General features: G+C 42.1%; 1 protein-coding gene across 4 annotated transcripts in view; it reads left to right on the plus strand.

Moving 5' to 3' along the window:
- Positions 1–15647, plus strand: part of c2cd3 (C2 domain containing 3 centriole elongation regulator) — a 149694-nt gene that overhangs the window by 42497 nt on the left and 91550 nt on the right. For all 4 annotated transcript variants that reach the window (XM_041199609.1, XM_041199606.1, XM_041199608.1 and 1 more), the window contains 4 exons: positions 2158–2367; positions 4560–4675; positions 5496–5614; positions 11784–11918. In XM_041199609.1, the coding sequence (XP_041055543.1) occupies positions 2158–2367; positions 4560–4675; positions 5496–5614; positions 11784–11918 (580 nt within the window). The remainder of the gene's footprint in view (positions 1–2157; positions 2368–4559; positions 4676–5495; positions 5615–11783; positions 11919–15647) is intronic.

Genomic DNA, 15647 nt, shown 5'->3' on the forward strand with positions numbered 1-15647 from the left:
GTGTTCCAGACTGCTGAGGGAGCCAAGGGAGGAGATCGCAGGGGCTCTGACCCAAATTTTTAATTCTTCTCTGGCCACAGAGGAGATGCCAGAGCACTGAATAACAGCTAATGTGGCTTTGCTATTTAAGAAGGGTTGTAGAGATAAGCCAGGGAACTACAGACCAGTGAGTCTCATGTCAGTGGTGGGGAAACTGTTGGAGAAAATTCTGAAGGAGAGAATCTATCTCCACTTGGAGAGGCAAGGTTTGATCAGGGATAGTCAGCATGGCTTTGGCAGAGGGAGGTCATGCCTAACAAGTTTGATTGAATTTTTTGAGATGGTGACCAGGTGTGTAGTTGAAGGTAGTGCAGTTGATATAGTTTATATGGATTTCAGCAAAGCCTTTGACAAGGTCCCACATGGGAGACTTATAAAGAAGGCAAATGCACATGGGATATAGGGTAATTGGATAAGATGGATTCAAAATTGGCTTAGTTGTAGGAGACAGAGGGTGATGACAGAAGGATGCTTTAGTGACTGGAAGCCACTGACCAGTGGTGTACCACAGGGATCTGTGCTGGGCCCCCTATTATTCATAATTCATATAAATGACATAGTTGAATATATGGGGGTTAGGATTAGTGAGTTTGCGGATGACACAAGGATTGGCTAGGTGGTTAACAGTGAGGTTGAGTGTCTTGGGCTACAGGAAGATATAGACGGGGTGGTCAAATGGGCAGATAAGTGGCAGATGGAATTTAACCCTGAAAAGTATGAGGTGATACACTTTGGAAGGAGTAATTTGACAAGGAATTATTCAATGAATGGCATGATACTAGGAAGTTCTGAGGAACAAAGGGACCTTGGCATGTGTGTCCATAGATCTCTGAAGGTGAAGGGGCATGTTAATGGGGTGGTGAAAAAGGCATATGGGACACTTGCCTTTATCAATCAAGGCATAGATTACAAAAGTAGGGCGGTCATGTTGGAGTTGTATAGAACCTTGGTGAGGCCACAGCTGGAGTACTGTGTGCAGTTCTGGTCGCCACATTATAGGAAGGATGTGATTGCACTGGAGGGAGTGCAGAAGAGATTCACTAGGATGTTGCCTGGGATGAAACATTTAAGTTATGAAGAGAGGTTGGAAAGACTTGGGTTGTTTTCGTTGGAGCAGAGAAGAATGAGGGGCGACCTGATCGAGGTGTACAAGATTATGAGGGGCATGGATAGGGAGCAGCTGTTCCCCTTAGTTGAAGGGTCAGTCACGAGGGAACACAAGTTCAAAGTGAGGGGCAGGAAGTTTTGGGGGGATGTGAGGAAAAACTTTTTTACCCAGATGGTGGTGACGGTCTGGAATGCACTGCCTGGGAGGGTGGTGGAGGCGGGTTGCCTCACATCCTTTAAAAGGTACCTGGATGAGCACTTGGCACGTCATAACATTCAAGGTTATGGGCCAAATGCTGGTAAACGGGATTAGGTGGGTAGGTCAGGTGTTTCTCACGTGTCGGTGCAGACTCGATGGGCCAAAAGGCCTCTTCTGCACTCTGATTCTGTGCATTTATACTTCCTGTGTTTGCCTGTTTGTCACCCTGTTCAAAGTAATCTTTTCATATGGTATTTTGAGCAGCATTATAAGTTGCTGTGTAAATACAAGTAACTTAAAAAATAAAAGGTGCTTCCCTGCCCTTTCTCCAACCCCCCCTCCACTTCAACATTTTAATGTTTCTTTCCCACCTTCTTCAGAAGTGGTAAATTATGATGACATAAATTGGAAGGACACTGAAAATACTTGAGCATAGGTTTGCTAGGTGGACAGAAGGTCTCCTCTTGCCTGAAGCTATTACTGGGTAGCCAATTGTAATTGTACCAACTGGTCAATCATCATGTTTAAGCCATTGTTTATATTATGTCGGTTAGTATTGAGAATCCTGGCTTTCCCTTCCTTCCTGGAGTTTTGTGCACTCGCAGCCACCTCAATTGTAACTAGTTACCTCACACACAAAGGTTTGTATCTGGTAACCTCCAGAATATTATAACTCAGAATTACACCATGCATTTATTCCCTGAGTCCACTAGGGTGATCTCCCCCTTATGAAGACAAGAGTGAACACTTGCAATTGCTTAGCTTTTATGAGTTGCATTTGTTTAATAGTTTTTCATGTTTCTTATCTACAGCTCCTACCCTGTGCAAGAACGTCCTCTACTAGCTGAGCAGGAGATGCAAGCTATTGCGTTGAGTGTTGATAGACTAACCCTGCTGGGTCGCATTTATCTGGCCCGAGTTATCATTGAAACACTAAAACTTCCACCAGACAGCACTCAAACAACCCCAAAGCAAAAAGGCAGGAGTGGAAAGCCACCTCGACCTGTTCCAGGAAGAAAATGGTAATTTCTGAAATGTCACAGCATGTGCGATTATTAAGTTTGCCTCTGAAATGAAAAAAATATATATTTGTGGCTAATTGCAATGTTGTTGTCTTTGCAGTGTCAGATTGGCTCATTTTCTAGCACTTCTGCTTCAGAATCAGGAGGTGTGGGTTCAAACCTCACTTCAATACATAATCTAGATTGTTGTTTCAGCGTATAACTAAGGGAGTGCTGCAATGTCATTGCTTGCAGCCTTTTAGTATGGGAGGGAGAGGTGTTTAAGGTGGTGGATGTGCTGCGGATCAAATGGATTGCTTTGCTCTGCACAGTGCTGAACTATTTGAGTGTTGTTGAGGCTGCACTTATGCTGGCAAATGGAGGGGATTCCTGACTTGCATCTTGCAGATGATGGAGAAGTTTTGGAGGGTCAGAAGGTGAGCCACGCAGCACAGAATCTCCAGCCTCTGATCTGGTCTAGTAGTCACTGCATTTTTGTGGCTGATTTAGTTAAGTTTCTGGCGAATGTTGACCGCCCCCCCCGGAATGTTACTGGGGGATTCTGTAATGGTAATGCTAATATATGTCAAGGGGTAACTGTCTTGTTGGAAATGGCCATTGCTTGGCTTTTGACTGACAACCACTGTGAAAGTTTTTATATAAATGCAAGTTTTTTCTTTCACACCATTTCAAGTGTAGGTTCACAATCTTAGAATAGGCTGCCCTCGCATACCATCATTGCTGTGTAAATGCTTTAGATTCTTGACTGACATACCTTAATTTTGTGTTCCTGTCTTATTAACATTTATGAGTTGTTTTATCAGTCTCACTTGTGTATTTGCTGAAGGGATAAAGCAATGGCTAGGAATCTACGCTGTCCAAGTGATTGATTCTATTGGTAGGTTATAAAAGCAGTGCATCCCTTCATAGAGGAAATTGCACATTGAATGGACTTGCCCGTAAAGGTCTCCCATTTAAGACTGAAATGAGAAGGAACTTCTCTGAGGGTGGTTAGTGTTTGGAATTCTCTTCCCCAGCAAGCAGTGGAGGCTGAGTTATTGAATATATTCAAGGCTGAATTCCAGATTTTTGATTGACAAGGGAGCCTAGGGTTATGGGGGGCATGCAAGAAAGTGGAGTTAAGACCATAATCAGATCAGCCATGATCTTATTGAATGGCAGAACAGCCCCGAGGGGCTGAAGGGCCCACTCCTGCACCTTGTCCCTATGGATAACATGATTTCATGGGGAAAGATAAGAAAATGTGTAGTGATTTTTGTTTGGAGATGATGTATTGTTTGGAGAGATTAAATTAACCATAGCCTTCCCTAGTAAGATGTTTTTTTGAAATTCAGGCAAGCATTACCATCAATGGCTGGGCTTAATCTTGACAGTTAAGTCAGTTCAATCAATTATGGGAACATGAATCAACAACAAAAACAACAACTTATATTTATATAGCACCTGTAATGTAATAAAATGCCCCAACACCCTTCACAGGAGCATTATAAAACAAAATTTGGCACCGAGCCACATAAGGAGATAATTAGGCCAGGTAACCAAAAGCTTGGTCAAAGAGATGTTTTAAGAACCGTCTTAAAGGAGGAAAGCACATGACAGAGAGGTGAAGAGGAGGATATCCCAGACCTTGGGGTCATGCAACTAAAGTCGCAGCCACCAATGGATGCACAAGAGGCCAGACTTAGAGGAGTGCAGATATCTTGGAGGATTTTGGGGCTGAAGGAGATTAGAGATAGGGGAGGGGTGAGGCCATGGAGGGACTTGAAAACAAATATGAGAATTATAAAATCAAGATGTTGCTTGACCAAGAGCCAATGTAGGGCCTGCGAACGTGGGTGATAGGGGGATGGGACTTGCTGCATGTTAAAACACCAGCAACAGTTTTGGATGACCTCAAGTCTACGAGGGTAGAATGTGGGAGACCAGCGAGAGGTTATTAGAATAGTCTAGTCTAGAGGTGAGAAAGGCATGTATGAAGATTTCAGCAGCAGATCCACAGAAATTAATGTATTCCGTATTTTGAGAGCTATTTGTATAGGCTTTGTCACTTATAGTTTCTGGTGAGTGGTGACTCCCAGGATGTTGCTGGGGGATTCAGTGATGATAATGCTATGTACAATTTATTGATTTCATTTGGAGAAAAAAAATCTATTTCAAGAATTAAATTTCAATTCTCTTTTTCCTGCCCTCAGCACTTACTTTGTTGAGTATCACTTTCCTGTAGCCACACCTTCAAGAGGTGGAGCCAAAGGTGTTTCGATGGCCTTTGAAATTACACGGGTAGCCTCCAACAAAGTTACAGGAGAAGGTAAAACATATAGACAAAGATCTTCATGGTGTACTTCGTTAAAAATTGTGTATGGTTAACATTGTTCCCCAGAATATGATTTTGTCTTCAGGTAATTTTTGTGGCCTCAGCCAGGTCAACTGAAGGTGGTGATGATGAATGATGGACAGGGAATTTTTCTGGCACCTTTCCCTCCAAGATAACATAAAGAATGAATGTCCCTGAGCTTCCAAATTGCTATGCTATCTCAAAATTGACAGAGACCATATTTCCCACCTTGCTGGATAGAGAAAGTTATGAGACTTGGAGAAACCTTAAAGAGTAGGATAAAATGTTGAAATCATCATTCTTTTTAAAAAGGACATTAACCTGCATATGAGATACAATACTAGAAACCATGATAAGTCAGTGGTAAATGGCGTAGTTTATGGCTACTGCGGCTCTATTCCATTGATTTTAAGTGAATTTTATTCTTCCATATTTCTTTTGAATTCAGGCTCTTGAAAGAGAGCCTTCAGAGTAAATGGCTGAAATTTAAAGATGTACTTCCTGAAGGTATTGGAATTTGTTTTTGGTATCAGGAAGAGGAAGAAAAGATGTCATACAATAGATGATCTGACATATTGCTCTTGAGCTTCCTGCTGGGTGGAACCAAGGAATCCTTGGTTTGGATGATGGAAGCAAAACTCAATGGCCACCTTGACAGCGATCAAGGAGAAAACTGTTGCTAAGATTGCCCTGAGCTTGATAATAGTAATAGGAGAAAGCAGTGGGCAATATTTCAATGGTAGAGATTATAAATACTACTTTTTCAAAATTAATTGTTTTCTGTTTTCCACAGCTGTTAAGTTCCAGCAGCGTTTTGTTTTTCCTATCTGTTTTAGTGGTTTAATGATAGAGCGATGGTGGAACTCAGATCTTCTGTTCAAAATTTACTCCAGGAAGAGTACACAGAAAAAGGTTAGACTTTAACTACATTTTAAAGGACTTGATAATGAAATTATTTATTTTTTGACCTGGTATTTCCTTAAAATTTTTATTAACCTCGTACTCATCTTTTTAGGGCAAGCTAATTTGAAATTTACTCCATAATCAATATTGGGTCAGATTTTAGGATAAGAATAACAGTAATTATAATGGGGTCTATTGGGCAGCCACTTCTGGCATCCACAAATGAGCAGTTAAATGACAAATCCAGAAGTTTCTGTGAGATAACCCCGCTCCACCGCAGTGCACAATTGTCAACATTTTCATAAGAACGCAAGAATTCGGAGCAGCAGTATGCCATTGAGCCCCTTGAACTTGCTCTGCTATTTGATAAGATCATGGCTGATCTGACCGTTGCCTCAACTCCACCTTCCTGTCTACCCGCTATAGCCTTAATTGAGAGAGCAGCTATTAAAGCATACAGTGTCCTGGGCTTTACTAATAGGAGCATAGACTACAAGAGCAAGGAGGTTATGTTCAATTTGTATAAGTCACTGGTTCGGCCTCAGCTGGAGTATTGTGTCCAATTCTGGGTGCTGCACTTTAGGAAGTACGCGAAGGCGTTAGATAGGGTGCAGAAAAGATTCACAAGAATGGTTCCCGGGATGAGGAACTTCAGTTATGAAGATAGAATGGAGAGGTTGGGACTGTTTTTCTTTGAGGAAAGGTGGTCAAGAGGAGATTTGATAGAAGTATTTAAAGTCATAAGGATCTGTGCAGAGTAGATAGGGACAAAAGGATTGAGAACAAGAGGGCACAGATTTAAAGTAATTGACAAAAGAAGCAAAAGCAATATGAGAAAAAACATTTTCACACCACAAGTGGCCAAGATCTGGAATGCACTGCCTGGAAGTGTGATGGAGGCAGGTTCATTTGAAGCATTCAAAAGGGAACTAGACTGTTATCTGAAGAGGAAGGATGTGCAGGGTTACAGGGAAAAGGCATGGGAATGGCACTAAGTGAGTTGCTTATTTGAAGAGGTGGTGCAGACACGATGGGCCCAATGGCCGCTTCCTTCACTGTGACAATTCTGAGTTTCTTTGGCTCCCTTATCAATCAAGAAACAACAGCCTTAAAAATATTCAATGACCACTGCTCTCTGAGGAAGAGAATTCCACGAATTAAAAACCGTCTCAGAGAAAAAATTTCACCTCACCTCTGTCTTAAATGGGAAACCCCTTATTTTTAAACAGTATCCCCTAGGTCTGGTCTCTCCCACAAAGGGAAACACCTTTTTTTTAAATTACATCTTTTTCTGCTTTGTGCTTTCGTTCTGCTTTCTACTTCCTAGTTTGAACTCTGCATGTCTCTGAATATTCTTCAAAGAGATTGGCTGGGCTGTTGTTTTTTTAACCCAGTTTGCAGATGCCGCAGACAGCGTTGCACAAACAGTTGCCAAAGTAGAGCAAATCTGCATGCTAAAACCTGCAAACACTTTTTGGGCAAATGTAAGTGAGGAGAATGGCAATTGCCATTTCTTCGCTACTAGTCTCAAAATCTGGATCAGTGACTTGAAGTAGTTGAACATTTTTAAGCAATATAATTAGCATTGCCAACAATACCAGATTGTTCTGGACTCTCCAAACTTTAAAGATTAACCTCTTGGACACTGCTGCAAACAACTTAGTAGATAAATCAGTGGGGAAATGCTGATCTACTCCATTTCCCATTCTCCAACCTCTGATTAGTAACTGCATCCTCCAATCACATTCCACAATCTGCATGTCACCCCTCAATGACCAATCTGATTGCAAAGTGGTGAATGGCGATCACCAAAAGTGGGATAAATCTCGGCCAGTGAGATGTTGTGAAGATGGAATTGCATCTGACATTCTAGGTCTTTATAATTTCTTATTTTATTTTTCAGTTCCTGCAAAAACTTCTTTTATCTTTTGTTTCCTAAATTTAGTTGAAAAACAAACATTTTGAGAACAAAAAAAAATGATTATCAAGCTGATTTCTGTTTAGCATTCAATCTGTTCACATCTTTATTTTGATTGTGATGTTATCACTCAATGAAGGCTGTGTCATGAAACCTCCGTCATGAAACCTCCAAGGAAAGGTCCAACTAGAGCTGGTGATCTTAACTAATATCTGTTAGCGTGATCAAAAAGGACTGTACTTTTTCACGTTGATTTTGACAGAATGGTTGGTGGCACTGGGCTTTTCTGGAAATCGCCCTATGCTGAGACTTACCATTAAATCTAGCTTAGGCCAATAAAAACGTGTTAAGCCACCGTGATTGTTGGCAGAAGGATGAGAATGGACGTGTCAATTCAATGAGTTATATTTAGGACCTTAGAAGGCAGACACCTATGATTATCGTACAATCCTTGTTACATGTACTTCTACGTTCTCAATTTATAACGTGCCTTACATCACCACTACTGTTTGGCCAATAAACTACTCCAACCAATTTGTGCTGTCCCTTGCTGTTCTTTCAGCTCCACCCAAACCCATTCTACATTATCTTCTTCCAATCTATGGTCCTCTTTCACTAATGTACTGATCTCATCCCTTATTATCAGGGCTACCCCATCTCCTTTTTGCCTGTCCTTCCCAAGTAGAGGACGGATTTTTTTTTATTCATTCGCGGGATGTGGGCTTTGCTGGCTGGGCCAGCATTTATTGCCCATCCCTAATTGCCCTTGAGAAGGTGGTGGTGAGCTGCCTTCTTGAACCGCTGCAGTCCATGTGGTGTAGGTACACCCACAGGACAGTTAGGAAGGGAGTTTTAGGATTTTGACCAAGTGAAAGTGAAGGAACAGCGACTGTAATCATGGGTGACTTCAATCTACATATAGACTGCGTAAATCTGAGTACCAATACTGTGGAGGATGAATTCCTGGAAGATGGTTTTCTAGAGCAGTTTGTTGATGAATCATTTAGGGAACAGGATATTTTAGATCTAGTATTAAGTATGCACTGAGAAAAGACTAATTAATTAACCTTGTTAGAAAAGAACCTTTAGGGAAGAGTGATCATAATATGATAGAATTTTCCATTAAGTTTGAAATCTAGGTAGTTCAATCCGAAACTAGGGTCTTCAATCTAAACAAAGGAAACTATGAAGGTATGAGGGGCAAGTTGGTTGTAGTGGATTGGGAAAATACATCAAAACATATGATGGTAGCTAGGCAATGGCTTGCATTTAAAGATTTAAAACATGGTTTACAGCAAATATACATTCCTTTAAAGCACAAAACGCCAATAAGAAATGAGTCAAACGTGGCTAACAAAGGAATTTGATCAAAGGAAAAGGCTTATAAAGTTGCCAAAAAAAGTAATAAGCCTGCAGATTGGGAGCATTTTAGAATCCAGCAACGGAGGATTAAGAAACTGATTTTTAGAAAAAAGGAGAATAGAATATGAACGTAAACTAGCAAGAAACGTAAAAATGGACTGTAAAAACTTCTTTCGGTATGTAAAAAGGAACAGATTTACAAATATGATTACAGGTCCATTATAGGCAAAAGAGAATTTAAAATGGGGAAATTAACAAAGGACAAAGAAAAGTACAGCACAGGAACAGGCCCTTCGGCCCTCCAAGCCTGTGCCGATCATATTGCCTGTCAAACTAAAACATTTTGCACTTCCGGGGTCTGTATCCCTCTATTCCCATCTTATCCACGTATTTGTCAAGCTGCCTCTTAAACACCACTATCGTACCTGCTTCCACCACCTTCTCTGGCAGCGAATTCCAGACATTCACTACCTGCTGCATTAAAAACTTACACCACACATCTCCTCTACTGTTTTCTCCCCTCACCTTAAAGCTATGTCCCCTAGTAATTGACTCTTCCACCCTGGGAAAAAGCTTCTGACTATCTACTCTGTCCATGCCACTCATCATTTTGTAAACTTCTATCAAGTCGCCCCTCAATCTCCATCGCTCTAGTGAGAACAATCCGAGTTTCTCCAACCTCTCCTCATAGCTAATAACCTCCAGACCAGGCAGCATCCTGGTAAACCTCCTCTGCACCCTCTCCATATCCTTCTGGTAATGTGGCGACCTCTGTCACCTCTGTGACAGAGAAGCAAAATAATTACTTTGTGCCTGTCTCATAGAGAAAGATACAAAAAACCTCCCAGAAATAATAGAAAACAAGGGACTAGCAGGAATGAGGAGCTGAAAGGAACTACTATTCGTAAAAAAGCAGTACTTGAGAAACTAATGGGACTGAAAGTTGATCATCGGGTTCTGGGGATTTAATGAGATCCTAGAGTATTGAAAGAGGTGGCTGTAGAAATAGCGGATGCATTGGTGGTCATCTTTCAAAATTCTATAGATTCTGGAATGGACCTGCAGAATGGAAGGTTGCAAATGTAACCCAGCTGTTTAAGAAAGGAGGGAGAAGAAAACCGGGAACTACAGACCTGTTATCCTGACGTCAGTAGTTGGGAAAGTACTAGAATCTATTATGATGTGATAACTGGACACTTACAAAATAATGGTGATTGGGCAGTCAAAATCGACTTATGAAAGGAAAATCATGTTTGACAAACCTTTGGAGATTTTTGAAGTTGTTATTAGCCGAATAGATAAGGGAGAACCAGTGGATCTGGTGTATTTGGATTTTCAGAAAATTTTTAATATGGTGCCACACAGGAGGTTATTAAACAAAATTAAAGCACAAGGAATAGGGAGTAATATACTGGTATGGTATTGGGGATTGGTTAATGGACAGAAAACAGGGTAATAATAAACAGGTCATTGCCAGGTTAGCTGACTGTGACTGTGGGGTACCGCAAGGATCAGTACTTGGGCCCCAGCTGTTTGAAAATGGAGAACAAATGTAATATTTCCAAGTTTGCTGATGACACAACTAGGTGGGAATGTATGAAGTGAGGATGATGCAAAGAGGCTTCAAGGGATTTCAACAGGTTTAGTGATGAGCAGGAGCATGGCACACTGAATATAATGTGGATAAGTGTGAGGTTATCCACTGTGGTAGAAGGAATGGAGGTGCATTGAATGTCTTAAATGGTGAGAGATTGGGAAGTGTTGATGTCCAAATGGACCTAGGTGTCCTAGTTCATAAGCCACTGAAAGCTAATGTGCAGATGCAGCAAGTAATTAGAAAGGTAAATGGTTGTTGGCCTTTATTGCAAGGAGATTTGAGTACAGGAGTAAAAATGTCTTTCTTCAATTGCATAGAACCTTGGTTAGACCACATCTGAAGTGTTGTGTACAGCTTTGGTCCCCTTACCTAAGGAAGGATATACTTACAGAGGCAGTGCAGCAGAGGTTCACCAGACAAATTCCTGAGATGGCAAGACTGTCCTTTGAAGAGAGATTGAGGAGGCTGGGCCTGTAATCTCTAGAGTTTAGAAGAATAAGAGGTGATCTCACTGAAACTTACAAAATTCTTAAGGAGCTAGACAGGATAGATGCCGAAAGGATGTTTCCCCTGTCTGGGGGGTGGTCTAGAACCGGGGCAAGCCGTTTAGTACTGAGATGAGGTAGAATTTCTTCACTCAGAGGGTGGCAAATCTTTGGAACTCTCTACCCCAGAGGATTGTGGCAGCTCAGTCATTGTGCTCAAGATAGAAACCTATCAATTTCTAGATACTAATGCTATCAAGGGATATAGGGATAGGATGGTAAAAAGACATTAAGGTAGACAATCAACCATGATCTAGTTGAATGGCGGAGCAGACTCAAAGGGCTGAGTGGCCTACTCCTGCTCCTATGTTCCTACAATTGTCATTTCAGCCAAAATTTTGATTAAATCTGTACTTTGGAGCAATTTTATTTTGTCCAATGAATGTAACTTGATACAGTATTGGTGACTTTTTTATTTGTTCTCTGATCACCCGACAACTTTTAGCCATGATCATCCTAATGTCAAGAGAATGGGGTCTGAATTGCTCTCATGTCTCTGCTATTATACCAGGTGCTGACCATAAGGAGGCATCTGTGAGTACATCAGGAACCAGATTCTTTCTGATTTCCCCTCTGCCTGAAAACTGAGCAAAGTCTTTCATTGCAATATTATAAAAATATGGATTTTTAAAATGTACAACTAACATTGTGCATTTATTGCAGCAAAAAGCACTTTATAATGTACGTAAATAATATTTTGTGAAATAATTTGTTCAAGCTGCTCTAACCTTATATTTTTCCTTTTCTTTACCGAAGCCCATTTTGATCGGCACAGCTAGTCTTGCACTTCGATCTGTCATTCAATCAGATTTGTTAAATATAACCAGTGAATTGCCTGTGGAAATGGTGTGTGACAATAAAGGGAAGCAGCAACAGATTGGTCCTTTAAAGGTAATCATTCACAATAAAGATAAAACAAATTGCAGTGGTTGACGGGGAAAATTGAAGGCTGAAGCGCAAGTCACCCTGTGTGCTCTTTTGGTTGGTGAATAATATATAACAAAGTCATGAAGAAGGTAAATGGTTGTTGGCCTTTATCACAAGAAGATTTGAGTACAGGAGTAAAGATGTCTTTCTTAATTGCATAGAACCTTGGTTAGACCACATCTGAAGTATTGTGTACAGTTTTGGTCCCCTTTCCTAAGGAAGGATATACTTACTGTAGAGGGAGTGCAGCAGAGGTTCACCAGACAAGTGAAGATGGCCAAAAGAAATAAAAGATGTAGTTTGTGATGTTCAGCAATGATGAGCACTTTTTTTATTATAGTAACTTATGTGCAAAATCACATTAATAAAAACAGAAAATGCTGGAAAAACTCTGCAGGTCTGACAGCATCTGTGGAGGGAAAACAGAGTTAACGTTTCAAGTCCATATGACTCTTCAGAGCTAAAGAGCAGAAACTTGGTGAAATTTATACTATTCAAGGGGAGTGGAGCAGATGAAGCTGGATAGAAGGCCAACGATAGGTGGACTTAGTCCCCACCAATCACTGGCTTCACGCCCCTTAAACAGTATAAATTTTGTCACATTTCTACTTCTCTTTAGCTCTGAAGAAGCCATATAGACTTGAAACGTTAACTCTGTTTTCTCTCCACAGATGTTGTCAGACCTGCTGAGCTTTTCCAGCATTTTCTGTTTTTATTTCAGATTTCCAGCATCCACAGTATTTTGCTTTTATTTTACAAAATCACATTCATTGCTTTGACTGTTTTTAACTGTTAAATAACAAATATTAAATCAGATGATGGGAAGAACTTTGTGCAGAAAGAAAGTAGTTTGCGATTTTTCCCAATGACTCATCTGGTTAATACAGTGTGTACTGTACTGAACTGACCAGGAAGGTCTCAGGCTCAATATCCAGTCTGTACTGAGTTAACTGATCAATAATTGGTTGCAGTGGGAATGCTAAAATTGGCCATCATGCCCCTGTGTTAGAGAGGGACAAATTAGCCAGCTTACTGCTCCTGATCACTATTCAGCAGGCCTGAATTTTCACCACGACGGAGAGCCTGTCCACATGGCCAAAATGGTGGATGAGCATGGAAATCCTAATTTCTGCCCCCGAACATGGCACTTCTTATTTTCACAGGGGCGGAATCGGGTTGGACCAGGATTTGCACATGCACGATTCATGAAGGCAGCTGGCTATTTGAATCATCAGCTGCCTCCAGTCAAATCAGATTTTGACAGCCCTGTACTATGAAACCCCACGTGTGCAGAACAGACCAGGTCAGAGCAGGTCTGTTCTTTCTGCATTTCCTTGGATAGCCAGGGTAATGTTTTGGAGAGGGGAGGTACCCCTGTAGAGTTATCTTTAAATTTGTATTTGCTGCACCACAACTCTCGTCTTGTCATCCAACTGAGTGAGACGGTGGGCTGCTGGTCTCTCTGGGCAATATTTTGTTGCCCCTACTGACTCTTGCACCCAGCTGCAAGGAAGAACTTAGTGCTTTTGAAGGGTGCACTGCGCTTCATCTGAGGGAGCATAGCTGGACAGCCCCACATAGAGGCTGTAGAAGCCAGTCAGTGTGAGCAGCCAAAGTTCAGTGGGAGGGGAGGAAGAGGCTGCAGCATGGGCACCAGGAAGGGCAACGTGGTTCTATCCTGTGGGGAGGGTGTACAGATCTAGGACAGGATAGCTCAATATGACAAAACCAACACTGAAGAACACTTGGGTTAAACCATGAGGTTGTGACAGACATCTGTCACATCATCCAGCTTCAATTCCAGTTGATTCTGGAGCATGTGACACATGTCTGCCACAACCTCATGGCTCAACCAAAGTCTCCTTCGGCCCTGGTTTTCCATCATATTGAGGTACGACCCAGATGCCCAGCCAGTGGCTGTGAAGGTAACTGTCGCACTTTACTTCTATGCCCCCGTCCCTTTCATGAAGAGACCTGGTTGGTATATTCCAGTAAACGGCACACAGCTGCATTAAGGCAGTGACGAATGCTTTGTTTGATCATGTAGAGAGCACGTTAGTTTTCCTATAGATTTGGCATCTCGGATGCAGAGAGCCAAGGCCTTTGCCCTAGTTGAAGGCTTCCCTCAAATAAAGAGTGCCATACATTGCACCCATGTTGCAATAAAGGCTTCATCAACTGGAAGTCCTTTCACTCAATCAGTTCCCATGTGATTTTTGGCCACAATAAAGTCGGTCTTCAAGATTGTGCAAGATTCTCGGGCAGCTGCCATGACTCCTTCACGCTAAGGAGTTTCCAACTCCCCATCTATTTCAGCCACCAATGCAGATCTGTGGTAGGCTCATGGGGGACAAAGGCTACCTGTTAAGAACTTGGCTGATGACCCCTCTTTTGGAACCCACAATCTGAAGTGAACCTAGCATCACTAGGCGTACCATTGAGCAAGCCATTAACATTTTAAAGATAAATTTCAGGTGCCTCAATTGCTCAAGTGGAGCTTTGAAATATGCCCCAGCAAGGGTTTCAAGAGTAGTGGTTGTATGATGCATGCTGCACAACATTACGCAGCGGAGGGGCCCCCAAATTAATGATGACCAGGCCATGGGCAGAGCTGCTACCTTGGAGGAGGAAAGCCTGTATATTCTGATGATTCCAAAATGGATGAGGATGAGGAGCCCACAAACAGCAAAGCGGCAGGGAGGTATGGCCGTGTAGCCAGGACTGACGCTGTGCAGGAGGAGTTCATTGCTAGATGGGTCCTTGTTCAAAGTAGATTTGCATGAGGTCCACCCATATAACACTTGCCATCAGCCAGTCCACGGTGACATAGTTCCATATAAAGATTCTCACCACAGTTACTCAAGAGACTGTCCGCCTTCTGCAAGGGAGTGAATGAATATAAGAGTTTGACTCCGTCACATTCATATGGCTGCTACCTTTTCCATCATACACACGGGCATCGCCATATTTCAAACACACATGGTAATAAGGCTGTCATAACCTGTCCCCCTCCCATGAATGACATTGACTGTAAATGAAGTGCCTATGCCACCAACTTGTCCATCATCAAGCCATGATCCCAATGCAGAATTTAACATGACTTACATGCTGATATAAGTGCATGTTGTATCATACATGCAGATATGGCATCTTGCGCACAATGATGCTACAACTGTGCATTTGCAGCTCCTTGAAAGAACCTTCATAACATCCATTCCAGCCAGTGGCCCTATTCAACAACTAGGCACCACATTCATCATTACTGGCTTCCATGTATACCTCTGCAAACTGCACAAATCAGATCCTGTGACACTTGGGATGCCAATGCAGCCACTGTAGTGGGCACAGCAAATGACCAGTATTACCTGAACAATACATGGCCTACCGAGCTGCAGTACCCACACCTAGGCCAAAGAGAAGCACTGCATTGCGGATGAATGCCTTGTATCCAGCACTGACGCTTGAGATGCACTTGCTGGCCAGCATCCGGTGGTCTCCTGCACCACTCACCATAGTAGCAAATTGTGTCCGTGTCGTCTTGACTGTGGCAGATGGTTTCTGATAGCCAGAAGGGTATATGACTGTTCTTCTTCTCTGGACCTCCTCAACTAAGACTTGCAGGTCCTGAGCTGAGAATCACGGGATTACTGGCCCCACGGCTCCTCTGTGTAGCATTCTATTAATGAGAATGTA

Source organism: Carcharodon carcharias, chromosome 11 (assembly GCF_017639515.1).
Source record: "Carcharodon carcharias isolate sCarCar2 chromosome 11, sCarCar2.pri, whole genome shotgun sequence".
Taxonomy (NCBI): Eukaryota; Metazoa; Chordata; class Chondrichthyes; order Lamniformes; family Lamnidae; genus Carcharodon; species Carcharodon carcharias.